This window comes from Fringilla coelebs, assembly GCF_963513975.1.
Source record: "Fringilla coelebs genome assembly, chromosome: 4".
NCBI lineage: Eukaryota > Metazoa > Chordata > Aves > Passeriformes > Fringillidae > Fringilla > Fringilla coelebs.
Window position 1 is genome coordinate 27855456 of NC_140032.1, and position 27626 is coordinate 27883081.

At 36.4% G+C, this 27626-nt stretch overlaps 1 protein-coding gene across 4 annotated transcripts; it reads left to right on the forward strand.

The window, feature by feature from the left end:
- The first annotated feature begins 913 nt into the window (after nucleotides 1-913).
- EXOC1 (exocyst complex component 1) lies at nucleotides 914-27626 on the forward strand. 4 transcript variants are annotated; one of them, XM_084203843.1, is made up of 19 exons: nucleotides 914-1030; nucleotides 2905-3038; nucleotides 3873-4003; nucleotides 4846-5005; nucleotides 6666-6853; nucleotides 7471-7698; nucleotides 7934-8066; nucleotides 8239-8348; nucleotides 8917-8970; nucleotides 13143-13292; nucleotides 14369-14474; nucleotides 18510-18673; nucleotides 20363-20473; nucleotides 20944-21020; nucleotides 21502-21730; nucleotides 22627-22810; nucleotides 24012-24211; nucleotides 25673-25867; nucleotides 26646-27626. In XM_084203843.1, the coding sequence occupies exons 2-19, from the start codon at nucleotides 2915-2917 to the stop codon at nucleotides 26796-26798; spliced, it is 2697 nt and encodes an 898-aa protein (XP_084059969.1). In that variant the 5' UTR covers nucleotides 914-1030; nucleotides 2905-2914; the 3' UTR covers nucleotides 26799-27626. The 4 variants fall into 4 exon arrangements, with proteins under 4 accessions (XP_084059969.1, XP_084059968.1, XP_084059971.1 ...); XM_084203842.1 differs by lacking the exon at nucleotides 914-1030 and adding an exon at nucleotides 1049-1229; XM_084203844.1 differs by lacking the exon at nucleotides 914-1030 and adding an exon at nucleotides 1145-1173.

A 27626-nucleotide genomic window follows, 5' to 3' on the forward strand; every position in this document is an offset into this window, starting at 1 on the left:
TGGCCAAGAATGGCCAAGAATGGCACCCTGGCTGTACCAGCAATAGTGTGGCCAGCAGGACCAGGGCAGTGATTGTCCCCCTGTGCTCAGCACCAGTGAAGCCTCACCTCCAGCACTGTGTGGTTTTGGGCCCCTCACTTTGAAAGGGAAATTGAGGTGCTGGAGTGAGTCCAGCGAAGGGCAGCAAGGCTCATGAAGGGTCAGAAAACCTGTCCTGTGAGGAACAGCTGAGGGAGCTGGGTTTGTTTAGCCTGGAGAGGGCTCAGGAGGGGCCCCACTGCCCCCCACAGCTCCCGGAAAGGCGGCTCTGGTGGGGAGGGGTTTGGTCTCTGCTGCTGCCCCTGCAGTGAGAGGACAAGAGGAGGTGGCCTCAAGCTCAGACAGGGGACATTCAGATTAGATATTAGCATTTCTTTTCACTCTTAGTGTTGTCAGGCATTGGAATAGGTTGCCTGGGGCGGTGGAGTCACCATCCCTGGAGGTGGTCAAAAGGTGTCTGGATCTGGGACGGGGTGATAAGGTCTAATGGTTGAGGGGTTGCAGTGATAGTGCTGGGTGGATGGTTGGACTTCATGATCTTAAAGGTCTCTTCCAACCTTGCTGATTCTGTGAACTGACATTAGTCCGGATGCTGTGGCCAAATGGAATTACAGCATGCAGAGCTGGACACTGTAATTCGAAATGGGTTGTGCAACACCGTAATGCACTGTATGCATCTTTCAACAGCAGCTTTACGTGCATTTCTTTTGCGGACTCATTTGTCCCCTAACAGGCCTAAACCGCCTCAGTGCCTCTGCCGTGACGTCACCAGGGAACGCTGACGTCACTTTTGGTTCGGCCTCTGTGCCCCGCGCCCGCCGCGCCCGCTCCTCCCCGCCAGGGGGCGCTGCCGGGCGGCCCGGCCCGAGCCGCGAGCCGCCCTCACGTGGGCGGAAGCCGCGGCGGGAGGAGCCGCGTCCCTGCCCGCCGCTTCCCGGCCCGGCGCTTCCCTGCCTGCCCCGGCGCTTCCCGGCCCTGCCCCGGCGCCGCGGTGAGAGTGAGGCGGCCCCGGCGCCCTTCGCCCCTTCCTCTGTCCAGGCGTGGTGGCTGGCACGGTGCTCCGCGGGCCGGCTCGGCCGTGGCCGTGCCGCCGGGTTCGGGGCGGGTCGGGGGCCGCTTGTGCGGGACTCGCAGGTGGGAGGCGGTGAAGCGGTGTCAGAGGGGCTCTCGGGAGGCCGCCGCTGCTCTAGGTAGCTCTTCTGAGTTTTTGTGTTAAATTGCTATCTTGTGATTGATTTCCGGCGATGCTGTGGTTGGGCTGAGCCGGTGGGATGCAGGAGCGGCGTCTTTTCCTGTTTGCAGCCGAGGAGAGGCCGGGCAGTGCTGAGCAGCCTTACCACACTGCCGTGCCCCATCTGGCCTGTCGTTCCTGGACAGGCCGCGTCTGTGATGCGATGTCTCTGACAGATTTCATGTAGCCTTTGTCTGGAACATTGCAGGGAAAAACGCAGCAATGTCTAAAGGGATTTATCCGAGTGTGGTGTGGTCTCTGCTTTCTTAAAGCTTTTCTTTCTGAGGAAGGAGCTTTATTTCCAGCTCCTTCGGCTAAATTCTGTGTCCTTTGAGACAGCAGGATTCAAGTGTGAAAAGCTTAATTTTGTGCTTGGTCCTGGCACACTGTGAAGGTTTTGGTGGCTGTGACTAAAGGGACTGAGTTTGTAATTCAGAAGTTGAACTGTATGTGAGAACCAGCCTTGAGTCTTGGATTTGTCATGCTGTGCTTTATGGGAAAGGTATACTCTGCCCAAGCTGGACAACTTGTGTTAGCACTGACATGGGAGAGTGAGCAATTTGTAGCAGTTAGATTGTGACTTAGAGCAGAACATAAAATTCTAAATAAGGAAGAAAACAGGCATCTGAATCTGAAAATGCAGCAGCTTATCAGTATTTTGTGTGTTCATCTTATGCATCTGTTGAAGAGTAACAGGAATGGTGACCTGGTACAATTTGGGAAACAAAAGGTGGGCCTGGCATTTGATGAAGAGAAGGAAAGTTATAGCAGCTATGGAGTGGTACATTGCCATAGGGTGTCATATGAACAGCACGCCCTGAGCTCTGTTGACAGTACTGTCTCACTTGGGCATGGTGGCCCTTCTCTTCACAAAGTTCTTGAGATAATAATCTTCAAAATTACTGTAGTGCCCAAGATTTTGTCTTTTCTGTGAGTTTATCAGAGAAAGCAACTCAAGCATCTTCAAGAGAAGAAGCTGACTTGAAATTCAACTCCATATATTTTCTCAGCATCCAGCAGTGTAGCATGTTGTGTGTACTAGTCATGCTTTTAATGCACTGTAGAATTTTAAGGCATAGGTAATAGTGAAACTTCTGTATTTAAATAAAAACACTGGAATGTGATGCCTAATGTGCTTCTTTGCTCAGTCTAGATAGAATCTCTATGTAGTGTGAGAAACTGTTCTGAATCAAGTGAATATTGCTAATTCCTTAATTTTCTGGAGCTTGGTGGGGTTTTGTTTTGTTTGTTGTGTTTTGGGCTTATGGGATTGAATTCTACAAGCTTGAGCATAGCACGGTCTTTTTTGCTTGGTTCCAGTTTCAACTTTTTTATCTTAATGCCTAACTACAAAGAAGCTTTTTGTACTCCATTAATTTAAGCTGAAGGATCATCCAGGCATATTATTAAATTGCAGTTTTCTAATTGAAATAAGTACGCTTTTTTAAAATTTTTTTTCCTAAAGTGGTCTGAGCTTCTACTCAAGTCATGCCTGTCTAGGTTACAAGTCATTAAGTTATCTGTAAAATTGAATTTTAAAATCCTGTGGTTACTGTAAGTACACGCCTAGTTCTTTTTTTACGTGTGTCTGTTAAATGTGGTTGAGTTTATTTTTACCACCTAAAATCTTTCAGCTGAGAGAAAATGACTGCAATCAAGCATGCTTTGCAGAGGGACATTTTCACTCCCAATGATGAACGTTTATTGAGCATTGTGAATGTGTGCAAAGCAGGCAAGAAGAAGAGGAACTGCTTTTTGTGTGCCACAGGTACATAGGAATACCACACTGTATTTGTTGTCTTTACCTTAGCTTTTTCTTGGTTGCATTTGTTTTAGCTTAATGTACAATCCTTATTCCTGACTTGTGTAAAACAGGTGCTTTCCATTCCAAATGGAGAAAGTTAGTTACGGCTTGTACTTTCATTATTGCTTCTACTAAAAAAAGAAGCAAAGCCCACTACTTTTATTCACAGATCTCATTGTAATTTGAAAGGAAAGAATGAAAAATTATTTTTTAGGAACTGGCAAGATTTTGAAGCCGGCATTATATAGTGCTTAAAACAGAGTTTAGTAATCATCTAAGCTGATAAGCCTAAATAAAATGCTTTAAAGAATACTGGTTAGAGTCCAAGGAAAGGGACAGCAACTGAATTGAGTTCTAATGTTCCTTTAAGTGTATGTTTATTGTGCTTTATCTCTTAAAAAAATCAGATGCTTTGGGTTGATCTGTGAATAAATTAGCTTGCTAGAATATTTTTTTGACTGAAAAATGTCTGAAAATGTTTTTATTCTGACTGTACTCTCCAGTTTTGTCTGTGCTTTGTCAGTTTGTCACGGTCCAAGATCTGCTGTATCAAAGATATAGCTGAAAATTGGGGTCATTACCTTGTGAGCTGTATAGAGATATCAGCTTAAACTGAGCTGTGGTTATTGTGGATGAAAATGTTTCAAAATGTTTCTTTTCATCAGCTAAATACTATGAAATCTCCCCCACAGAAAATTTATTTGAGAAGTTGAAGTACAGCAGAAACAGATGTGAAGGTACTCTGTGTGTTTTGAAATGATGTGTGTTTTGAAATGACTCTCTTACTTCATTTAACAGTGACAACGGAACGACCAGTGCAAGTAAATGTGGTAAAAGTGAAAAAATCTGACAAGGGAGATTTTTACAAAAGGCAGACTGCATGGGCACTTCGGGACCTTGCTATTGTTGATGCCAAAGATGCTGTTAAAGTATGTGTCACTTTTTTGTTTAGTCCTCTGCTCACAGCATCCCCTTCATTCCAAGTTAGACTTAACTTCCTTGTTACTGGCTGCTTTAAAAGTTAGATTGATAACAGATGATACATTCCTGTGCAGCCTGTTACCTGCATTTTCTTTCAGCCTTTGCAAGAATATAACCCTGGTAAATTGAGTGACAGTAGACTAGATATGCTTGAATAGCAGTAGTCTCAGTATCTGCCCTGTTAGTTGTAGTCATCTCTCAGGGACTGCAGAGAGCATCTGCTAAGGACCAGTAGTACTTTTTTGTTGTAAGTCTTACGTAAATTTTTTCACCCAAGCTTAATTTCCAGTGAGAGAATTTATGACTGTTCTACTAATGACAGTAATAAGTTTGTCAAAATATCCAAAATGTTCTGCTACATGTTTTTTTGCTGGGACACTTTAAACATTCTTAATGAGCGGTATATAAGCTTGAGGGTGAGCTGGGAGCATACAGTCCTGATATGGGGGAATTTTCCACAGAACAACAGGAGCAACCTATTTTTGCCCTCTTAAATTAATTTGTTGTCATAAACATAATGAAAAATCTTACACATCTCTCTATTGTGTTTTGTCTTACTTGCCTTGACAAAATACTGCTGTCATAGCATGGATTCTGGTTTTTCACTGTCACTATTTTAGCAACTTTATTAAGGTGCATGAGGGCCTTAAAGTTGCTGTATGAGCTTAAGGTTGGCATGTGTGTAATTTAATTTTTATCCTGTCATCTCCGTTATTAAAAGTGTAGACAGAGTGAGCTACTTAGAGAATCATTTGACTGTGGAGCATGTAACATATTTCATCTTTTGCAGGAGAGTCCTGAATTTGATTTGCATTTTGACAAAGTGTACAAATGGGTTGCAAGCAGCACAGTGGAAAAGAACACCTTCATTTCATGTATTTGGAAACTCAATCAGAGATACCTTAGAAAGAAAATTGACTTTATTAATGTTAGTTCACAGCTGTTGGAAGGTAAATTTCTACAATTGTGTTTGAAGTATAAAGTTTAGTAATTACTGACTTAAATTAGATATACTAAAAAAATACTCTTAATCCTGATGGGTTTTCTTGTTTTCTTATTTCTTTTCTACTTTATGTTTTCTAAGTCTTCAGATAAGCAAGATGACTGTATAACAGATTTTTTGATAGAAAACTGAGAACCGAGACAAAATACTTCATTAATTAAGTTCTAAATATTGATAAACTTTCTGTATTTCTATGACATTCTGTTTCTTGAACAAAATAAAATCTACCTCCAAGAACTGGTAGGTCTAGATTTGTAACAAATCTGCTTTTGTTCTCATTTGCATTTCCCCTGAATTAGAAAAATGCTTTAAAAAGCGAGAGTCTATAGCATTCTAGAAGGTAAGGGGGTTTTATATGAGATTTCTAGTTCATTGACTGTGAGGCACATGCTAAATTCTGCTGGACTCTATTACAATTTATGTGACTGATTGGTGGCTAGGGTGGCTTTATATCTTGTTATTCTGCAGTAAATATTTTATGGTCACATTATCTTTTAATAGTTAACATTTTATAGTAAAGCTTAGCAAATAGGACTATATCACATGGAGTCTGTCAGAAGTGGTGAAGCTACTGGTATTAAATAGACTGGTGTGCGCAGAAAAATTTGAATTGGAAATGTGAAACAGGAAGGATAGCATTTCTGTGTTTTGGTGTTGACCAGAATTTGTTTTAAACCAACATCTAACAGTTCAAGTTTGTGCAATAATAAAACATTCAAACTTACTGCCACTTAAATGTATACACACTGTTCGTGCTCGGTCTAGCTAACATTCTCTGCTTCCTTTCCTCTGCTTTTCCATACCTTTTAATTCTTCAGAACTTCCTAAAGTTGCAGAAGGTGCGTAACACCTTTTTCCTTTATTTTGCCTTGTAAGCAATTTTGCTAAATAATATGCTTTTTGTTTGTTTGGTTGGTTTGTTAGTGCTTCGGTTAGCTTATCAAGTTGCTAGAGATAAGAGAGATAAGTGTTTCAGATGTCCCAAACACTTTCTGGCTGGACTGTGTTAATATTCATTTGTCAGCCTTTGAGTGGCTTGTTAAATTTGTAAATCACTGTTGTGAGAAATTGTAGTTAATGAAACCATTGTTTATTTGATTTTCACTTGACCCAGTACTGATTTTCCTGCTGTGAAACTCATCTCAAGCATCAAGATAACTTTTACTTATTCAGTGCTATATATCTTAATCAACTTTGGTATGTTTCCCTTATGCTCTGTCAACCAAAAGAGAGAGTCTAACTTGTACTGATTTTCCACTAACAAATTGAGTGTCACACTGGTAATCAGCATCAGAATATATTACAGTATAAGAGGTAAATAATCTGAGACTAGGATTTTCCTTGGAATAAAGGAAGGTGGATATTTGTATTTTGCTTATGTTACATAATTTGGAAAACATCACTTTTGGGAATCAGTTCTGGAAATTGTAATGAAGCGTGTGGAAGACTGAGGCTTGAAAAATGTGTTCATAGGTAGCAGGTGCTTTTTAGGAGAATTTTTTAATGGATTGACTTACTTACAGGTAGTTAAACATACTTTAATACTCTTAAAGTGCTTGTCACTTTCTGTACTTGATAACGTGTTTTATTTTCTTTCTCTGCCTAAGAATCTGTTCCAAGTGGAGAGAATCAAAGTGTAGCAGGAGGTGATGAAGAAGCTGTGGATGAATACCAGGAGTTAAATGCAAGAGAGGAACAGGATATTGAAATCATGATGGAAGGGTGTGAATATGCTATTGCTAATGCTGAAGCCTTTGCAGAGAAGTTGTCAAGAGAGCTGCAGGTGCTGGATGGGGTAAGTATTCCTTCTGATGTACAGTGTGCCAGCACGTTGAACTGTTCTCTTTGATGCTGACCAAAGAGCATTCTCTGAAAAGGTAGTTAACCTGACCTGTCACATACTGAAATGTAGACATTTTTTAGACAACCCAGCATCTTAGAGGTCACTTGGAAACTTAGGAGATGCAGGGGGTACAGACTTGAGGGAACCATCAACAACCTCCTCAAACTGTCAAGCTGCGTGTTTCTTGTATATTTTGAAAATGGCTGCTGTCATGGCGATGGCTGATCTTGCGACAGAAAATCTGACCCTATCACCTATGCTTTTTTTTTTTGGAACTAAAAATGTTCTGGTATAGTAGAGATTACTGTTTGGCTTTTTGTTTTTCTATAGACCAATACTTCAGCTTCAAGAACTTGAGCAAAGTCTTGGCTTTATATCTTATCTTTTTGAATGTGTCATAGATTGACGAATTTGTGTGTTCAGTGACACTATGGCTTATATTATTTTGTTTCGTCAATTTTATCAAGAGTTTTGGAAACTATTTGGCAATAATAGAGGGAGGAAGAGATATCAGAATGCTTTTGAGATATAAAAATGTCTTCTAAAGTGTGACTTTATTTTCTTTACAGGCAAATATTCAGTCCATTATGGCCTCAGAGAAACAGGTGAATATCTTGATGAAGTTGTTGGATGAAGCTCTAAAGGAAGTTGACCAAATTGAGCTAAAGCTGAGCAGTTATGAAGAAATGCTTCAGAGTGTAAAGGAGCAAATGGATCAAATTTCAGAAAGTAACCACCTAATTCATCTCAGCAACACAAATAATGTTAAACTACTGTCAGAGATAGAGTTCTTAGTGGTAAGCATTTTTGTTACGTTTACTATGGTTGTTCATGCCAGGTATAAAATTCTTTTAGATTGTTACCCTCTTTAAAGGAAGATTCCTTTAAAATAGTGAACTTATTTTTCTATTTAATTGTTGCACTATTTTCAGTAAGTTATAATGACAAAATTGTTTTTATCCTTCTTGGTTCACTAGCATAGCAAACTAATTTGCTTTCAGCTTCTGGACAATACTATCCATTATTTTGTAGAATCACATGGATCTGGCTAAGGGCCATATAAAGGCCCTTCAGGAGGGAGATCTGACATCTTCTCGAGGCATTGAGGCCTGCACCAATGCAGCAGATGCCCTTCTGCAGTGTATGAATGTAGCTCTCCGTCCAGGTAACGTTTTTGTCAGACTACTGTCTAATAAACAAAATTTATTATGGTAGTGCCTTGCCAACTAGTTTCAGATTTTGTTGATTGAAGGAATTGTGACCTCTGGTCCTCTTGGTTCCCCTATTCAATATCTTACTCTGCATTTTGTACACTCTAAAGTCCTTTTTGTTTTTAGGACATGATATGCTTCATGCAGTGAAGCAGCAGCAGCAGCGGTTTAGTGACCTGCGTGAGCAGTTTGCACGGAGACTTGCCAGTCATTTGAACAGCGTATTTGTTCAGCAGGTATTGTTTCTTACTATTGAATATGCAATTTTTGGTCACAAACTTTTCTGGAGAAGGAAAACAATCTGTCTAAAATTGGACATATTCTGTGCTGTAATCAGGAAATGCTAGAAGGTCTTCAGGCACAGATATTGCTAAGCATACCAAACAATAACTGCCTGCAGGAATCACTTACATTAAAAAAACCCCCAAACATCTCTTTTTAACAACCCCCAAAATCTCAAGCTGACAAACCAAAACCACTAGAGCTTGCTATCAGAATTAAATGCATTATGTGATACATAAGGACTTATTTTTATTGTAGAGCTTGATTATTGAGCAGAAAAAGCAGTGACCTTTTTTAAGGATGTTAGTGGCTGAAAATATAGAAGGTCTTGCTGTCTGAACCTCAAAGACCATGAAAAAACGGCCAAATCAAAACCAAGCATACAAAATAAAATGTCTGAACCTTGGTTTTGTTTCTTAACTTGAATTATTCATGAAACACTGTCCTGACACTTGTTTCCTAAAGTCTGGGTGGTTTTTTAGCCTCAGATTTTTAATTTATGTGTTTTTTATCTTCAATCAGTTTACTCAGACCCTCCTTCAGCTCTATAACAGGTCCTCCTATCATTCAGTTCCAGTGAGTACATTGAGTTTGATACAAGATTTTCTAACCAATTTTTTTCCTGAGCTTGAAATTATCTAACTAGCAGCTGCATATTTGACTTTGCAAAAAGAAATTTGTCCTTACTGATTACAGAGCATCAGACTTACGTCCCTTTTCACTTCTATTATTTTTGTCAGCCATTAAGCTTTGTTCATGTTTTTATGAGCTAACATTCCTCTGATTTCATTCCCAAAAGTTGCTGAGAGACAGATTGACATGCATGGAGGAAAAATATTTTCAGGGAATAGTAATAAATGTACAACAGTACAGGTATTGAAAATGTGTGAAATTGCAGTATTTGTAAACAAAAAATAATAATTCTGGTTTTATACATATAAGCTCAATAAAAGTTTTATAGTTCTAAATTTTATATTTTAGACTGTGTGCAGAAAATGGAATGGAGTAACACTGGATAATTGTATAGAAAATTGCATTTAGAGCCTGGCTTTTTATGGCAAAGATATTTGCTTTCTACATTGTTGAAGAAGAATTCCAGCTCCACAATATAATTTTTTTTTTGCCTTTAGCTTCTGTTCTTAAGAAGGCATTTTTCCTCTGTCACTTTCCATATTTTGAAAACCTGGGTATAGACTATGTGTCCCAGCCCTTTAATGAACAAGTAGAAACTATGTTATGTAAGTCCTGTGTAAATGCATCCACAGAGTTTGAATAAATGCATCCACAGAGTTTGGACTTGTGTATGGAAGTGGCTGTTTAGCAGAATGTCTTTCTGATGTTCTCTTCTGAGGATTTTATTTTTGAAAAAAATGGCAAGAGACTATTATTACTGTGAAATAGTATGTGTATTAGATGAAATTATTATTCTTAGACACGTTCCAGTGCTGTTGAGAATGCTATTACCAATTGGCAGTCTACTTTTTTAAAATTGTGATACTAATAGTGGTCTCACATTGTTTTTCATACAAACTTGCCCTCTGAAAAGTTTTGGCTTGCTGTTAGCTGTGAGGTATTAATCAACAGATAACAAATGATGATTTTGCTGTTAAGTTTAAGCAAGAAGAGTTCATTAATTGCAGGAGATGAGACTCTGGAAAGCTTTTTCATTATTGTAAAAGAGGAAGAAAAAGGGTTTGTACTTCATTTTGAGATAGAGATTCAAGTGCTGGAGGTATATCAGATTCTTGTGTAATCTTACCTGTTTTGTTAGTTTGAGGAATATAGCAATTTCTTAGTCTGATGCTGAAAACCTCAACTCCTATACTTTGTTACCTTTAACATCTGAAGAGTTGCATTATTTGTTTAGAATGTTTCTTTAAAAAGTAATTTAAAGCACTTCGGAAAAAAACTAAGATAAAGAATTTTAAATTAAAAAAACAAATGAAAACATGATAATGTTTAGTAAACTGTTAATATAAGCAAGACATTCTGTTTTGGAAGTCATTAGATGGAAAACATAGTTACATTGACACTTAAGCCTAAATATTTCCTTGAAAGTAGGAAATTGCCCTTTATTTTTTGAAAAGCAAAATAATCAGTGCTTGATTCAAACTATGGTTGTAAGATACTAAAGTGCTTAACTTCCTTTACATTAAAAGGAGAATAAAATAAAAATTTTAAACAGAAATGCAACTTCAGATTGCCATTTGCTGCAGTGTTAAAAACTGTTTACTAACAGTTAATGTAGTTGTCTTTTTTGTGTAATACTAATAATTAATTAACCTATTACTTTAGAGATTTTTTAACAACCAGCTTCAGCACTCAATTTAAAGGCAACTCCAGGCTTTCTGCCTTTGAAATATGTAGTAGGTTGAAGCTTTGAAATGATGAAATAGTTGAATGACAAATTTGTGATGTCATTTGGTAATGGTATAAATTTATTTGTAATGAGAGAAAGCCCCTAAATGAGATGGAAAAGGTAGCTCTAGAAGCTCTGTAAAGCAGTCTTGAAGAGAACATACTTTACTGTAACTAGAGTGATCAGTCGTGGAAAAGTTGGCCTGGAGAGAGAAATTTACTTTGTGAGGGAATTTGTCATCTAGCTTTATGAAAAATGCAGCTACTAACCAGAGAAGTTGTGTGTAATAAAGGGACATGAATAAAATAGTTACGTGAAAGAAGAAGTGAAAATTTGGATAGCTGAGTATTTGCTAGCAGTAATATGAATGAGCATTTGGACTGATGTAGTTGATGAAAGCTGTGACAGCCACCAGGTAAATTATGTTAAACTATAATGAACTTGAACATTAAAAATACATGGTGTAGGAATGTGAGAAATGAGGGGTTAGAGGGAGTTTCTCTGTTTTTTTCATAGAAGGATATCAAAGATTTGTTGAGAGGTTTTCCTATATGTATCCCCAAAAGTATGCCCACAGTATTGAGTATGACCTCAGTAATCACAAGAACAGCTGTGTTGCTATGCTGGCTGGATTCCAATTCCAAATTATATGTTCCAATAATTACACTAGCTTTTTGTTGAAGTCAGACTGTAGGATTGTTTTTATAAGCAAAATTTATAGTGTTTTCCTTCCCCATTTTCTGTGAGCATAAATTAATGAAGCTGGCCAGGACTTGTTTCTTTGAGTCTATGTATGTCAGTTTTTGTAGTTAAAAGACCAGGGCTCAGAGTAAGTTCACACTCATGTTGGATACAAAAATGTACTGAGACAGGTTGCAAAGAGCTTGAGGATGCCCCATCACTGGAAGTGTTCAAGTCCAGTTATTCAAGGATAGGGTTTTGGGCAACCTGTTCCAATGAAGGTGTCCCTGCCCATGGCAGGGGAGCTGGAGCTAGATGGTCTGTAAGATCCCTTCCAACTCAAACCATTCTATGATTGTTACGTAGTAGTTCAGCTTTATACAGAAGCTGGCAGTGTTCATGTTGTGAAAGTTGGTATTTTACAAATTAAATCTTAGATTTTTTTTAAAACAAGTCTGTGAATGTATTGTGGAAGAGCCTTCTATGACAAAAGGCTTGAACTGATTAGTATCCAGTACAACTGAAAAAGGGTGAGACAAAGTTGCTTTAGTTTTGATCCAACCTGGCTTCTGTTCCAACTTAGAAACAGGCAAAGGCAGTTGTTAAATGGTATAGCTTATTCTGCTGACTTGTCGTGTCCCAGATGGAACTGTCCGGAATGCTTCCTCTCTCAGGGGTGGACATTGACTGATCTGTGTAAAGCACCTGCATGTGATGCAGGAATTGGAGGCCAGTTGGTACAATCTTTGTGTGCTTCCATGGCACACAGACTATGAGTTCTGTTGCTATATTTACAGCAAGCCCAGTGAAAAAAGACTTTACAGAAAATATTAAAGCCATTTGGAAATTAATTAAATAAATTATCCTGTGTTCTTTTAACCCAGGGATAGTGGCTGTGTGTTCTGCTGTGTGGCTGCTCAGAGGTGTTACCTTGCTTGCTCTTTTTGAATTATTCAGGAACCTTGTTTTAGCAAGTGAAAACTTAAAAAGCTAAATCATCTGTTGCTCTAGTAATGTGATGGGATCTTTGTGTAAAGGAGGAGCATGAAATTAGTAGCTTGTGTTAAATGGATTGGTTTATGCTGCTGGCTGTAAACGTTCACTGATGGTGTGTTGTGTGTCTGTTTGCGTGGAGGGAGAGGGAATGTGTGTGCACTGATGTTTTTAGGATTTGATCAAGGAAGGCTTGGCCAAAGTGGACTACAGTATGTTGAATTGGAGCAGGCTGTCAGAGGAGAGGTGTAAAGCTCATCATTAGCACCTAGGCCACCCATTAACTACGGACTTGAAAATTGTATATGGAAAAAGCATCTTTAAATAGAAGCAGCTATTTTTTTTGTTTTAGAGGAATAGTATGGTAATCTCTTAAAATTTTTCAGGAACAATTGAGTGCTTGTCATTAAATTTTCATTCAGGTTTACATTGCATTCTTTTACAAAAAGTGCCAAAGTGACTCACCCTGAAAGCAAAAAGCTTTAAAATGAACAAGCTTATTGAGATGCACTGCCTGCCTTGGCTATAATAACTCAGTGTCAGTATTATTTTAGGTGTCTTTTTCAGCCTGCATCTCTAGACCTTTCTTCTGTGCGAGGTGTTTTGAGGTCTTTCTGTTTGTCTGAATGAGATGTTTCATATTAAAATTTTCAGGAAACTTCTAATGCATCTGTGTAGTGCTTCCAGATTTACTTTAATACTTTTTCTTATCAAGGGTCATGATCAGAGCTCCACTCTTGCCCAGCACTCTGCTGAATTGACATTACCCAATCATCATCCATTTCACAGAGATTTACTTCGATATGCTAAACTGATGGAGTGGCTCAAGAACACAGATTATGGAAAATATGAAGGGCTAACAAAGGTATGTGAAGTTGTCAAATGATGCTAGAGAATTTACATAACAGACTGGGCTTGAGAGTCAAAAGAATTGCCTCTGTGTATGTACATGTCATTTTAATACTGCTATATATTAAGTATAACTCACTGCACCTCTTTTTTTATTCCTTTTTGGAATAAAAACTTCATTTTTTAGCATTTGTGGTCTTCTGCTCTGTTTACTGTTTTTTTTCCTCTTGAGGTATCACAAGATATTTATCTTAATATTTATGTAAAGCAAGTTTGCCATTAAACAGCCTAGTAAGAAAAAAATATTAAACTAATTTCAAATTGGTGTGCTTATTGCCTGTGTAATATCTCTATTTCAACAGACCTTCATTTCACGTGGAAGTGTCAAAAACTTTAGAGGTCTCTTGTACAGTAGATTAAATAGAAATGTTTTTCCCTTGTATGCATGTAACTTTTAACTCCTTACATGGAGTAAAAAAATTACTACAGAAGTATAGAAAATGTTCAGGTAGAAATCAAGGAAAAGTTAGTCCTTACAAAACAAGTATTTTAAATTAAAATTCTGTCATTGTAAAATGGAAGATTTAAATTAGAATTTGACAGTAGCTTTTGAATAGTTATTCATTTGCCTTCAGTATAAAGCAGATAGTGAATGGTTGGCATCTTTGTGATCTTCTAATAAAAAAATCTGAAAATTACATATTTATGTGTGCTTTTGAGGAACAGTAAGAGTCTGATAGAAGAGGGAGAATGGTGCTGAATTCTCTCTCTTCTACCCTTGAAATTAATTCTTTGATGCTCTACCACCAGTAATCCTATCTGTATGTACTGCATTGCATATTTTTCCTTATGAAGGAAAAGAAGACGTTTCTGATTAACACTCAGTGAACTCACTATGAAAATGAATATAAACTGTTTAAATTTCACAAATATGTTTTTGTGCATGCTGCATTAATATATATAGTAATGTAGTGCAAACCAGTTTGTTATTTAGTAGGACTTGAAAATGCACAGGTTTTAGGAGTTATTTACCTATAATAGAAGAAAATCAGTATGAGTACCTGTTAACTAAAGTTACATTTTTCTTTTAAGAATTATATGGATTATTTGTCACGACTTTATGAAAGGGAAATAAAAGATTTCTTTGAAGTTGCCAAGATCAAGATGACAGGCACAACCAGAGAAGGAAAAAAGTTTGGTAAGCTTCCAGAAGGCACATATCTTGCTTTGAATCTTACTATTTGCATATAAAACACTCATGACACCTAATTTTATAATGGTGTAAAATTCTTTACTTTTGGCAAGATGGAAGAAGTTGGATGAAAAATATGACTGGTAAAACTTCTGACTTCCACAGGGCTAAAGTAGCACAACTGAAATCTTGTGAAATTGGTAAAAATAAAAGTATAAAATACAGTATTTCTCTGTTTTCAAATCTACACTCACTTTTTATTAGTTGAATTATCCCACTTTATTACCTGAACAAATTTGAAAAAGCAGCTCTTGTAATTAAAGGGAGTTTGGGCAGCATTGTTTTGTGTTCCTTCTGCTGTTATTTCTGCTTTTAATAAATCTTGGGTGGATTTTTAAGAAGCTAGTTTTATAATGCTAATCCTGCCTAGTAAATCTTACATATTTTAATGTGTTTTTTCAGGGGGGTTTACCTATGTAGCCTGAGACTAGAAATCATAAGTTGTTAACATGCAGGTATTTATATTTAAGGGATTATTTCTGCTTGGATTAGTCTAGCATGAATATAGAAGTAAAGCTTAAAAAAAATAATCTGGATACTTAAAAAACAACAGTGCTATAGGTGTATTTATGTATTGTCAGTTCTATATTTTGAGGTGCAGTGTTTCAAAGCTTGTTGGAAATATTTATATTTGCCACAGTTTACCAGTTTGCAAATTCTGAATTCCAAAATTATGTGCAGGTGTAAGTAGTAAGTTCTATCAACCTCTTTTGGGTCCTGAATTTATGTGTTGAAGTTTGATGGTAGAAACCAGAAAAATGTAATGAAAGGAAGAAAGCAGGAAGGTCGTAAGGCTTGTTTGAGAGATGGAGAACTGGGAAGATAAGTCTTGGCAAGCTGTTGGACATGGAAAGCAGAGGTGCGATAAGACGTCATTGTCAGAACATTTGAATTCATAATCTTGAAAAGCAATCTTACTGCAAGAAAAAAAATACCTTTAGTCTAATACAAATTGATTTCTGAAACATTCTAAACACTTTGTCTTGACACTTGTTTTGTGATTTGTACTTGTGAAGAGACAGCTTTTGTAGCAGTTTTCTAACTTGTGTTAATGTTAGGGAGCAATCAAGCATTTTGGAGAAAGAGATCCCTCAAGTCACCAGAGTAAAAGCTGCACCTTGAGAAGACTTCTGTCATGTATTTGTGCAAATTTATTTATGTTGCAATGCCTCATAAGGGTGTGTAATTTCAAAGGCTTCTGTGTTCATTGTAGTGATTGTACTATTACTAATTGCACATTCATTCAAAATATATCACTTCTTAATAGTAAACTTGTTAAAGGAGTAGTGTAGGTGCATAATGCTCCAGTTGTACTCAAATACTAAAAATGACCTGTTTCCAAGTTGTGTTGGTGTGTGTTCTTGCCTTTTTTTTGTGCTTTGGGAATAGCACTGCTATTTGAATACCTCAAATGCAGAGGGGATGCTGGGAGAATTCTGGCATTCTGTGCTAGCGCAAGGTGCTTTGTCTGCATTTTTACGGCAAAAAAACCCAGCCTGGGTCATGAGCATTCACTCTTGTCTTAAGTAGTCTTTTTTTCTTTTTTTTTTTTCTTTTTCTTTTCTGATGAAGCCAAGACTTTGATACTTAAATACCATAAAGTCAGTATTGGAAAGAATGCTACTATTGTCATATGTTTATATGATATAGCTTGTCAAAAGCCACTAAGACTCCCCTGATTTTCCAGGGCTTGATCTTTGTAGTTCTCCACATTGTGTTCTAAGTCCCATGTGTTTAGAAATTGAGGACCATGAAGAAGTGGGACCAATGCATGATAGTTGCATATGCCAAATATATCATGCCTAAACCTTTTTTATTCAAAATCGGCCAAACCCCCAAGATCTAAAAACCAGGCTGGAATTAAATTTGAATTTGATGTTGCAATTATCAGTAGTGTTGCCTACTTGAGAACATCTGGTATTTAAGACATGTTTGTGGCGTTTAGAAATATATACTCATTCTATTACAGTAGGTTCTGCTTGCCTGCTCCATTTTGGGGGGCTTGTAGCATCCATCCTCATCAAGATCTCTTTAAAACATCATATTGCTTTTAGTGTACGTATGCAAATGCCTTTTACTCTAGGGAGTCTATATTTTCTACAAACACCCATTTACTTCAAATTTCTTATTGAAGTCCACTTGAGGAAACTTCAATTCTGAAAAGAGCCAGGAAAAATATAAAAACTTCTTTTTAAAATTTTTTTAACGATATGTTTATTATTTTTATCCTCTCCAAATTTGCAGTCATCTGTTTTTGTGCAGCTTCAATGCAAAAGATGTAATCTCTATGTAAATATCCTGATTTGCGACAACTAAGAAAGGTTAGCCAGTCTTACTGTCGAAATGAATTATTTTGCAGTAATTGTGTGTGTGTTTTAAATTCGAAAGTTGGACAATATCTCCGACTCAGTAAAAAGATTCCATAAGTGCATTTTAATTTCTTCATGTCTAATTTTGATATGATTTATCATGGAAACTGAGTCTGACAAATAATTTAATGGACTTCTCAATTTGGGAGAACTTAAATACATGTTACCAAAAGTGTTCTTCGAACATACTATATAAGAAAAATCAAACTTTAATACCTAGAAACTTATTCTATTTTCCTTGTAGTTTAGATACGGAATTTTTAGAATAGTACCTCTCCAACTAAATGTGTTTGCGATGTAGTTACTTGCTGCTTATAGTTCTCTGCATGTTTCTTTCCAGTTAGAGCTTAACTTGCATCTTGTGCATGGTTTGTGCAAACTGCATTTTAACTTGTCTTTGTCTTTGATGCTTGCAACCTAATCCATCCCAGCTACACTGCCTCGAAAAGAAAGTGCTGTCAAACAGGAAACTGAGAGTGAGTATAACTAGTTGCATTAGTTGGTGTTGTCAATGCATGTGTGTCAATGTTACAATGTAGTGCTGCATCAGGAAGAATCTACCTCACACTGAAGCACTCCGTTCAGAATGAAATAAATGCGAGCAGAACCATTGGGGCTGGCGAGCCAAAAAGGAAGCACAGCTCTAATTCCCAACATAGAATTTGAGAAGATTCGCACATAAAGGCAATATCTTTTGGTTTCCCATGCTACTAGTTAATAGTAAAAATGTATTTGTGCCTGAGACCTTGTCATAGTTTTCCATTCCTCCAGTAGTTTGAAGTGACAATTCAGATTTGATCTATAGACTTTGTCTTGTCTCCCTAGACTAGATACCAACAGAGCAATTAAGTGAAGCTTGCAGGATTGCTTTTAAGTTTCTTTGTGGCTTAGATGTGAGAAGTTTACTTGAAGATCAAATAATGACAATTTTTTGGTCTTTTTTGTTATTAGCTTTCTCTGTCCTAGTCCAACATTTCTGAAAAATTTGGGGGAAAAGGAAATAGAAAATACATGCTCCTAGGAGAAGGCCCAGCAGTATCATGAAGAAATTACTGAATCTTAATTATGATCAAAGGGAGGGGACAGTATTAGCAGCAGAGTTACTATGGGGTTGTAGATCCAGCAAAATAGCTGGAACAAACTGTGTAGTTAAAAGGATGTTAACAGCAGAAAGATCAAGTGCAATATATATGTATATATGTGTATATAAACCATTTTAATTTTTTTCCTTCCTGTGGTTCAGTTCTTCTGCTTGTGGCAGCCTTTGCCCAAAATACATCTGCAAATGTGATAACTGGTTTTAGCTTTCAAGTGTTCAATCCCTGTGCTACCGTATTTTAGAGTTTTGTTCCTTTTATACCTTTTTGCCATACTTTACAATGAGAATTTAAATAGTTATATTGTACTTTGAAAATTGCTGAAGAATCTCAGTTACCTTATAATGAGGAAAGAATATATTTACAGCAGAGCATTTATAGCTTAGACAAAGGTTGTTTGATTTTAATATAGGACTACTAGCAACTCTTGATCTCATATGTTCTGTAACAAAACCTATTCTTCAGTATTTTATTCTGCCTTCACTTTCCTCCTTCATATTGTCTTTATTTCACAGGTCTTCATGGAAGTTCTGGAAAATTAACTGGGTCTACTTCTAGTCTAAATAAACTCTCTGTTCAGAGTTCAGGAAACCGTAGATCTCAGTCATCCTCACTGTTAGACATGGGCAACATGTCTGCCTCTGACCTGGATGTGGCTGACAGAACAAAATTTGATAAGGTAAAGCCAAAATATCCCGTAGGATTTTTGCTTAGTTTTATGTTAGAGGTATCTTACATATCCTCCTCCTATAGTTCAAAAATCTCTACTTTTTAAATCCTAAAACATGCCAATTTCAAAGTTTGTATGTACCATACATCTAATAAAGGCAGTTCCTAAGAAATATGTAGATTACAGTATTAATCTCAGAATATAAGATTCTATTTAAATCCTTTATAGTCTGTGTGGAGTGTTTAAAGAATATCAAGCATAAAAAATTCTTTTAAGTTTAAGCCAAATATGTGTATTTAAGCAAATAGGAATGGAACTGATGGGTTCTCCACTGGTTTTATTTTTTTCAATTCATTCAATGTTCTATGGCATTTTGCCAGTATGTAAGTAAAAGTGAAAGATAAGGAAGATAAGAATTTTAGCCAGGACTTGAGCGTGATCCTAAAATTTTACTTATATTGGTTTCAAATTAGTTATCATCAGTTTTAACTTTAACCAATAGCACTGAGTGGCCTCACCCTGTTTTAAAACCTGCTGTCCTTAGCACCTGTTGATTTTTTTTCCTGAAACCATTAAAAGTGACAGTGCTCACCATTTCTTGCAGAATTAACTCCTCACTGCTGTGGAAGGAAAACAAGCAGTTATCAGTCAGTGATAAAAATAGTTTTGTTGTTCTCTATTGAATTACTTGATGGAGATTAATGTTTTTCTACTGACCTCTTCAAATCATTGCTCAGTCTTTTTCAGAGAAGAAATATATGCTTGAAACATATTAACTGTTATTACAAACTTGTAGCAGCAACTTGTCTAGAATTAAAAAGCTAACTTGTTAAAACAGGTTTATGCAATTATTGTGCTATCATTTCCAATTTCTCACTTGTATCTCACATCCATTGGGGATATGTGAATGTGATTTAATATACACAGAGTTTTAAGCTATTGAGCTGACCTACTAAGTTTGGGTTTTTTCCTATAGGAATTTTCATCAGCATGGATTTCCTGTGTGGCTAGATTGGTTTATTTTTATTTATGTAAATTATTGCATGCCTTAATTTTTGAATACTTGCAGAGAAAATTCTAAGAGAAACATGTTTAATATCTGACTTAAAATTTCCTTATTTTGTATTAATTAAATTATTGTAATTACTTATTGCCAAAATAGTGTTTCGCTTTAGTTTAAATCTAAAAATTGTGTTGCATACTTAAGTACACAACCTACTTATTTGTTTCTGCAGCAGCTATGTAGAAACTTTTTCTGCTTTTTCTACAGAACAGTCAACTTCAACATACACAGTTGACCTATTTTTCTTCCCTGAGGCTTTTAATTTTTTCTTCTGCTTCTCAGCAACCCAGGCAGAAAAGATGGTGGCAGAACCCAAGACTTGCTATTAAAATGCAAGTGTTTCCATTATAGAACAAAAGTGCTTCCTCAGGCTGCAACTAGAAAACTTCTAGTTGTGGAAAAACATAGATTGTTCTTTTCTTCTTATCTATTACATGGATAAGAAAGGACTATGTTGAAGAGGTAGCTATTACTTTTAGACATCTACTTACAAGCTGTTTCCATTTCTGTTAAGTAGTAGTAAGCTTTCTAAAGCTCAGTGAAGATAAAAAGTATATGTAACAAAAAATTAAAATTAGTATTGTTAACTGTCCATAGTATTTGGTGTGTTGATAAAATATTTTAACTTTCTTTAGATTTTTGAGCAAGTATTAAGTGAACTAGAGCCTCTGTGTCTGGCGGAACAGGACTTCATTAGTAAATTTTTCAAACTGCAACAACATCAGAGCACTTCTGGAACAACAATGGTATGATTTAGATTCACTCTCACTGTAGTAAAAAGTATTGACCAAGCCTCAAAAGAGATCTGTTTAAAAGAGATCTTGGGAATTTTTTTGTGATTACATGATCCAGGTGATAAGTAATTTGTTTTTCTTCATGAACTGGAAGGATCTTTATTTTGGCTAAGCAAAACAAAATTTATGAAAGAAGGACTGACATGTTTCCTTTGCCATGGCTTTGTTTCCTCATAAGATGACAACAGACGCTCCATCATGCTGTATAGGAAGACAGTGGGGAGTAATTGTTGATAACATTGAATTCAGTGGAATGTGACTGGAAAATTGCCAGAAACTTTCAAACTGTTCTGTTTTCTACTCTGGAGGCAGGGGGGGTGCTGGGGGTATGCTACTTACATTGATTTTGTCAGATGTAGTATCTGCTTTGATAAAGAATTGGAGACAAACCCTACCTTTACATACATTCCTTGTTCCCACAGAACGAAGTGGAGGAAATGGATGGAGTAGCTTTATCTCGTTCACACACTTCTGGTGTTCCACAAACAGTATCATCTGAGTATGTGCTGCTATTTTTTATTACTGATTCTTAAGCCTATGTTTGAGTTTATTTGGCATGTAAAACTTTTTTTCTCTAAAATCAGAAATTATTCCCTTTCAGTGAAAGTAAATAGTGAACTTTAAATTTTTATCTAGACACTGAGTGTGTCAGTAAAAAGAATAATTTTTGTATATAGAATGGGTGCTCCTGTATATAGTTGTTTAATTCTCTTAACAGCTTGCAAAATTTGGCACTATAATATAGAAAATATGCTTAGCATAGTTCTAAGAGTGTGTGGCAGCTTCCACAGAGAAAATACTTTTTGGAATATTTTATACCTGTGACTGTTGATTTTTACTGTGTGGTACTGACTTCCTAAAAGTCATGAGAATTGTTGAATGCAAATGAGACTACTACATCAAATAAATATATCAAAAAGCATGTAAAATACCCTAGTAAACTGTCAGAGTAATATTTTCCTCTTATGCATTTTTAATAGGAAGGACATGATCCGACAAATGATGACAAAAATATTTCGTTGTATTGAACCTGAGCTGAATAACCTTATAGCACTGGGAGACAAGATTGATAGCTTTAATTCCCTTTATATGTTAGTTAAGATGAGCCATCATGTATGGACAGCACAAAATGTGGACCCTGCGTCCTTTCTCAGCACAACACTTGGAAATGTTTTGGTGACTGTCAAAAGGAACTTTGATAAGTGCATTGTAAGTTCTTTAGTTATTCTGATTAAAGTAACTGTAATATTATAGGAAGCCTACTCCTACCCAGTTTGATTTTACATTTCTATATACCTAAATTCATTAAATTTGAAGTGAAAATTAGTAATTTATTGATTTTCTACTGGCCAAGCTGTCAAATAAATTGTGGTTGTGTTTCTTTTTTCCTCTCCATTCCAGTTTTCGTCAATAAGTAGCTTTTTGTACCAAGTAAGACCACTTGCTCAGGGTTCTGAGCTAGTTGACATTCTTAATTCTTTGTTTAAACTTGTACTCCTTCTGAGATTACTGAAATTCATTAAGTAAAATACAGCTTTCTGCCTTTTTTACTTGCCAAAACCAAACCTTGTGGATGTACGAGGGTATGAGGTCTTTTGGCAGTAGCAGAAGCAGCCCCTACTATCTGAAACTTTCTTTTGCTAATGCAGTTACGACCATTATATTAAATACGACAGGTGAAAACAGAGTTGTTGGTATAACTTTGTTTTATTGTCATAAATGTAATTTCACTCTAGGCAAACATCAGAAAACTGACCATTCTTGATCAATTTATTACTTAAAGTGAAATTTCTTATTAGATTACAAAGTGAAAATGGTTAACTGCTTCTGGTGCATAAATTTGGGGTTTTATCATTGGGTGGTTGTTTTCGTAATACTAAGTAAATAAAGGGGAATAAAATACCATCTTTCTTTTTTCTTTCCAATTATTTTACTTTGAAAAAAATTTAATGGTAAAAAGGGTGAAAGATTAAATAGATGTACTAATTTAAGGAATTTGTTTCTGTCTTTTGTATATGTCAGTTTTTTCAGTACGTCTGCATTTTTCTTTTAATAGTTGTGTACATGATCTAGAGCCTAACACTTGTTCTTGTTTTAAATTAAAGAGTAATCAGATGAAGCAGATGGATGAAGTAAAAATCTCAAAGAAGAGTAAAGTTGGGATCCTTCCATTTGTTGCTGAATTTGAAGAGTTTGCAGCCCTTGCTGAATCAATTTTCAAAAATGCAGAACGACGAGGAGATCTAGATAAAGCCTACATAAAACTTATTAGAGCTGTCTTTGACAGTGGTAGGTCTTCCAAGGCTGTCTTAGTTTACTAAAATAATTGGTTCCACCTGTTTATATATAATTTTTCCCCAATTAACAGGTGGGATTTTTTTTTTAAGACTATGCTGAAATTTTGGTTGTCTCTGTTATTATAAGTGAGCAAGTGTAATCCTTTTGATTGTATTATACTTTTAGATACTTTCCTTTGTACATACCTGTAAAGAAACTTTGAGTTGTGACAGAGGGAAATGGTTAAGACTCTGAAGAGGGAAGGGAGATAGCAGCAATCTCTGCTGCAATCTCTGAGGCAATGCTCAGTCTGAAGTGGTTTCTTGTCTTTTTGTTTCCCCCTATAAAAAATCATATAGGAAGAAAAAAAATTGGCAGTAGCAGATTTTTCCTAGTTAGCAGTGCAGTGTTTTGACTGGAATGAATCTGTGCTCATTACTGATACTCTGGTGCCCTGGATCACTTTTATGATGGGCATCCTGATAGTCTCAGCAAAATGATTAATGGATGAACATGCACAGAGAATTAACTGCTCTTGGTTGAAGCCATCCTCTTTCCGCCTGCTTTTAGGTGCAGTAAGGGAGGGATAGGTAGAATTTTTTTTTGCCTGCTTGTTGTTTTTTTGGGGTTTGGGCTTTTTTTTGGCAGAGGAAGGGGGGAGTAAAAGAACTATGTGCAGTATTATCTATTTTTATTATTACATTTAGGGACTGATGGTAATTTTGACCATAAAGCTAATAAGCAAAAACTGAGATTAAGAAGTACATTTAAAAAACCCCCACTACCTTACTGAAGATTTTTGTCCTGCTGAAAATGGGAATTGATTTTGCTGTGACTTCTCCTAAGTAGTTCTATCATATGCTATTTGTTAGGGTTTCTGAAAGCATGCTTGTGAGCCTCCTCAGAATGTGACTTGTTCTTCACACCTGTAATGAGATCATACATACTCATTATTTTGTATCTTTTTATAAGTGACCTTTTTGCCACACAGCTTTCATCATCTTAGAGGTTGTATGCATCTATTGCTTCTTTTGGAGCATTTTATTTAGTGATAATTTTGAAGCATTTTATTTAGTGGTAGTTCTGACTCATACAAATGGTAATCAGTTACATGAAATTCAGAATTCCTTTTTTGATATCATTATGGGTTATGTTTTTCTGAATTTGTTTGTCCTTTTGGTATTCTAAGTATTTTGCTTATCATTTCTTTCAGTTGAGAAAGTAGCTAATGAAAGCCAGAAGACTCCCAGGGATGTTGTCATGATGGAAAACTTCCATCATATTTTTGCAACACTTTCTCGCTTGAAAATTTCTTGTCTGGAGGCTGAGAAAAAAGAAGCCAAACAGAAATACACCGATCATCTTCAGTCTTATGTAATCTACTCACTTGGACAGCCTCTTGAGAAATTAAATGTGAGTTTATTTGAGTATTCATTTAAATGGTACAGGATAGTTTTTGAATGTATTATTTCCACTATTTGATCTCTTTATCACTGCATCTATCATAATCTCTTATTATTTTGGACTGAAGCACATCTGGCAAGAGTCCTCATGAATGTAACAGTCTTGGATGAAAATAACCAAATTTTTCATGGCAATTAATAGTACTGACTAAACATCAGTGTTATCTTAAGCAAATTGTTTTGAGGAAGAAGAAAGTGAGTGGAAAAGTCATCAGAATTTTTGGGATAATCTTTCTCACCTCAGCTGTAGAGAAAATTGCTGTAGTTTTTGAGCTGTTCAACAAGAAAAGTTATAGGAAAATTCTGAATGTCAGTAGTTGAGCTAAATGTTAAAGTGAGAGGTGACTTAGGTTCAGATTCAGTTCTGTCCACTTGAATGTCTCATGGCTTTTTCAATAAACAGGATTTCAGGCATCCATTTTCAGAGACATTTAAGATGTATTCTCTTTTTGAAAATTAAAATGCTTTATTGCTGTTTCCCAGTTGTGCATTGACTCTGACCAACATCTAAGCTGCCATGTAGCTAACTGCTGCTCAGTCCCCCCTCTCCAGGGGAGACAATAGGAAGAATAAAAGGGAAAAAACTTGCAGGTAGAGATAATGACAGTTTAATCAGAGAAGGGGAGAGAGAAAGATAAAGGGAGAAAAATGGAGTAAGTGATGCAAAAGCAATCATTGACAACCTCCCAGGCAGTTTCTAAGCAACAGCCACCTTGAAGCCAAACACCAAACCTGCCTCATCCAACTCTAATTTTTAGAGCTGAGCATGATGTTATGTGCTATGATTTGGTTAGGTTTCACCTGTTCAGCAGTAACCAAAGCATTGTTGTATTATCAGCCCACTTTTAGCCACAAATCTAAAACACAACACCATGTACAGGCTGCTGGGAAGAAACTAGGGAGTTACCTCTGTCCTACCCAGACCTGATGCACTGTTGAGCTCAACCTGAATGTTCATTGAAATACTTCCCTCTATTTACTGAAACTTTTGTATTTACTATGTTGAGGAAACTGGTCTATGACAGTGAAAAGGGAGGCAATTGTGAACAAATATGCTCCTGTGTAATTATGGTATAAAAGATGCTCACGTGCTTAGGGAGTTTATCCAAAAGATCCAGTATTTGGATCCCTGCTTATGAGCTCATGAATTGAGGATTTTGAGGCTGACTGGTGGTTATTAGTTACAAGGTTGCAAAGTAAAGCTTGATTGCTTCTAGAAATGGTTGATTTCAATTTTATGCTAGTACTTGGACTGTTGTATTGTTGGCTGTGTTTTAATGTTTATGGCTGAGCAGTATTTCATGCCCAATTAATAAATAAAACTTGGAAGAACAAAACAGTAATGAAACAGAATCAAAATTTAACCACACAGCTCAGATTTGTGATAGTGACTAATGCTATTACTTGTTAGCATTTTTTTGAAGGTGTTGAAGCTCGTGTGGCACAAGGTATCCGGGAAGAGGAAGTAAGCTATCAGCTGGCTTTTAATAAACAAGAGCTTCGTAAAGTTATAAAGGAATATCCCGGTAAAGAAGTGAAAAAGGGATTGGATAACCTTTACAAGAAGGTAGATAAACATCTCTGTGAAGAAGAAAACTTACTTCAGGTAAACTGTCCCCTTAAAACCCTCTAATGTTACACAGACGCTTTTTATTACTGTTTTTGCATTTGTATTCTGTGAGAATGCTCAGCATAACTCTAAAAACAAGTTTTGACTACAGCTTTTGGGGTTTTTTATAATCCTACTCTGTTTCTATTTGTTTAATACCAATTTGGACCAGAGTGGTAGAAAAAATTTGAGAAAGAAACTTCTTCATGATTCCCTAGCTGACCATTAATGGGTGATGTCTGTTGTGCAAAATAGATTGGAATTAGAGAATAGATTTAAATGAATGGGTAACCTGATGTGAATCTTAGCTGGTGCACTATAGCAGAATACTTTCAGTTATATATTTTCTGATAGTTGTATTATCTAATGTTTTTCTTGCACTCTGTAAACTTTCTCACTGGAGTAAATGATAAGTTGACTTGAGTTAAGCTTGTTTAAACAGCTTTTTTAAAGTCTGAAAAGTGAATTATAGCATTCTTCTGGTTCAGGGTGTTTTCCTGAAAGACAAAAGCAATACCTTTACTAAGCAAACTTTCCCATCTTTACTATTTTCTTCTTTGCACATTTATTACAAGTCATTTCAACATTACAGATCTTAATGGGTAAAAGCTATCAATCTTCTTTTTAATGCAGTAACTCAGTCTATTGAACTTTATTAGTAATCTTTACCTGTAAAATGACACCTGAAGTTGATTAATGAGCCAGTGTTTTCTAGTTAACCTATGCCTATGTGTTGTGCCAGTTGATGTTTCCTAAAGTTTGCTTTCTTTGGCAGGTTGTGTGGCATTCCATGCAAGATGAATTCATACGACAGTACAAGCACTTTGAAGGGCTGATAGCTCGCTGCTACCCTGGATCAGGAATTACTATGGAATTCACTATACAGGACATTTTAGACTACTGCTCCAGTATTGCACAGTCTCATTAAGTTCTAGAAGGGGAAACAGAAGCTAGCAAAGTGCGTGCCTGTGTATAAGGGAATGAAACACTATAAATGTCACTGGGTTTTTAAAAGGTGGTTTTCCATGTGTGTATAGTTAACTGCCATGTATGTTGAGTAACACTCCTGCTTCAAAAGCCTTTCAGGGCAAAATAAAACCCTGGGGGATTTGTTGGGCTTCTATTGGCTGAAGTACTGTTTGGAAGCATTAATTCAGTGAAACACTTAGGATACAGTTTTTCCCTTTCCCTAATATTAAAATATTTTTATTTATAATTCTTTCTCTTGCCAAAAGCAGTAAGCACTACCTTCATAGTATGCCAAAAGAATACTACTGTTTTCACTAATATTTTTCATCTTAGAAATTATTAAAGTATTGAAGACTATCAGATATTTTCCCTTCCTTGTTCTAGGAAGTATGGATGTAGAACTTTATACAGTGGGGAGATTGAATTTATGTTCTACAATGTAATGTGACTATGGCTATAATTATTAATTAAACTATGTTCATCATATTCCTTATTTCTGTGAAGTTATTTCTAAAAGGTGAAAATACCTGAAGGAGTTAATTCCATTGTTTTGCTGCTGGCTATTGAAGAGTTGTTGCATTTCTGCACCCATGTTGTTTTTCTTCCTTTTAGTAAATATGATGTAGTATCAGTATACTCTAAACCTCATGTAAATCCTTCCTCTTCCTGGAGCCTCAGCTGCTAGAGATTCAGGCCCTAGGTTTTCTGTACAGCTTGGTGAAATGGCCAGGTTCTTTGATAGAGGTGGGGTGTATACAAGGTAGAAATAGGTACAATAAACATGCAG

Bases quoted from the DNA above. Each gene is read 5' to 3' on its own strand.
- EXOC1 (XM_084203843.1), top strand. From the start codon at position 2,915: ATGACTGCAATCAAGCATGCTTTGCAGAGGGACATTTTCACTCCCAAT. The intron at 3,039-3,872 runs GTACATAGGAAT...TTCATTTAACAG, and splicing joins CTGCTTTTTGTGTGCCACAG to TGACAACGGAACGACCAGTG. The intron at 21,731-22,626 runs GTAAGTTCTTTA...TTTAAATTAAAG, and splicing joins GGAACTTTGATAAGTGCATT to AGTAATCAGATGAAGCAGAT.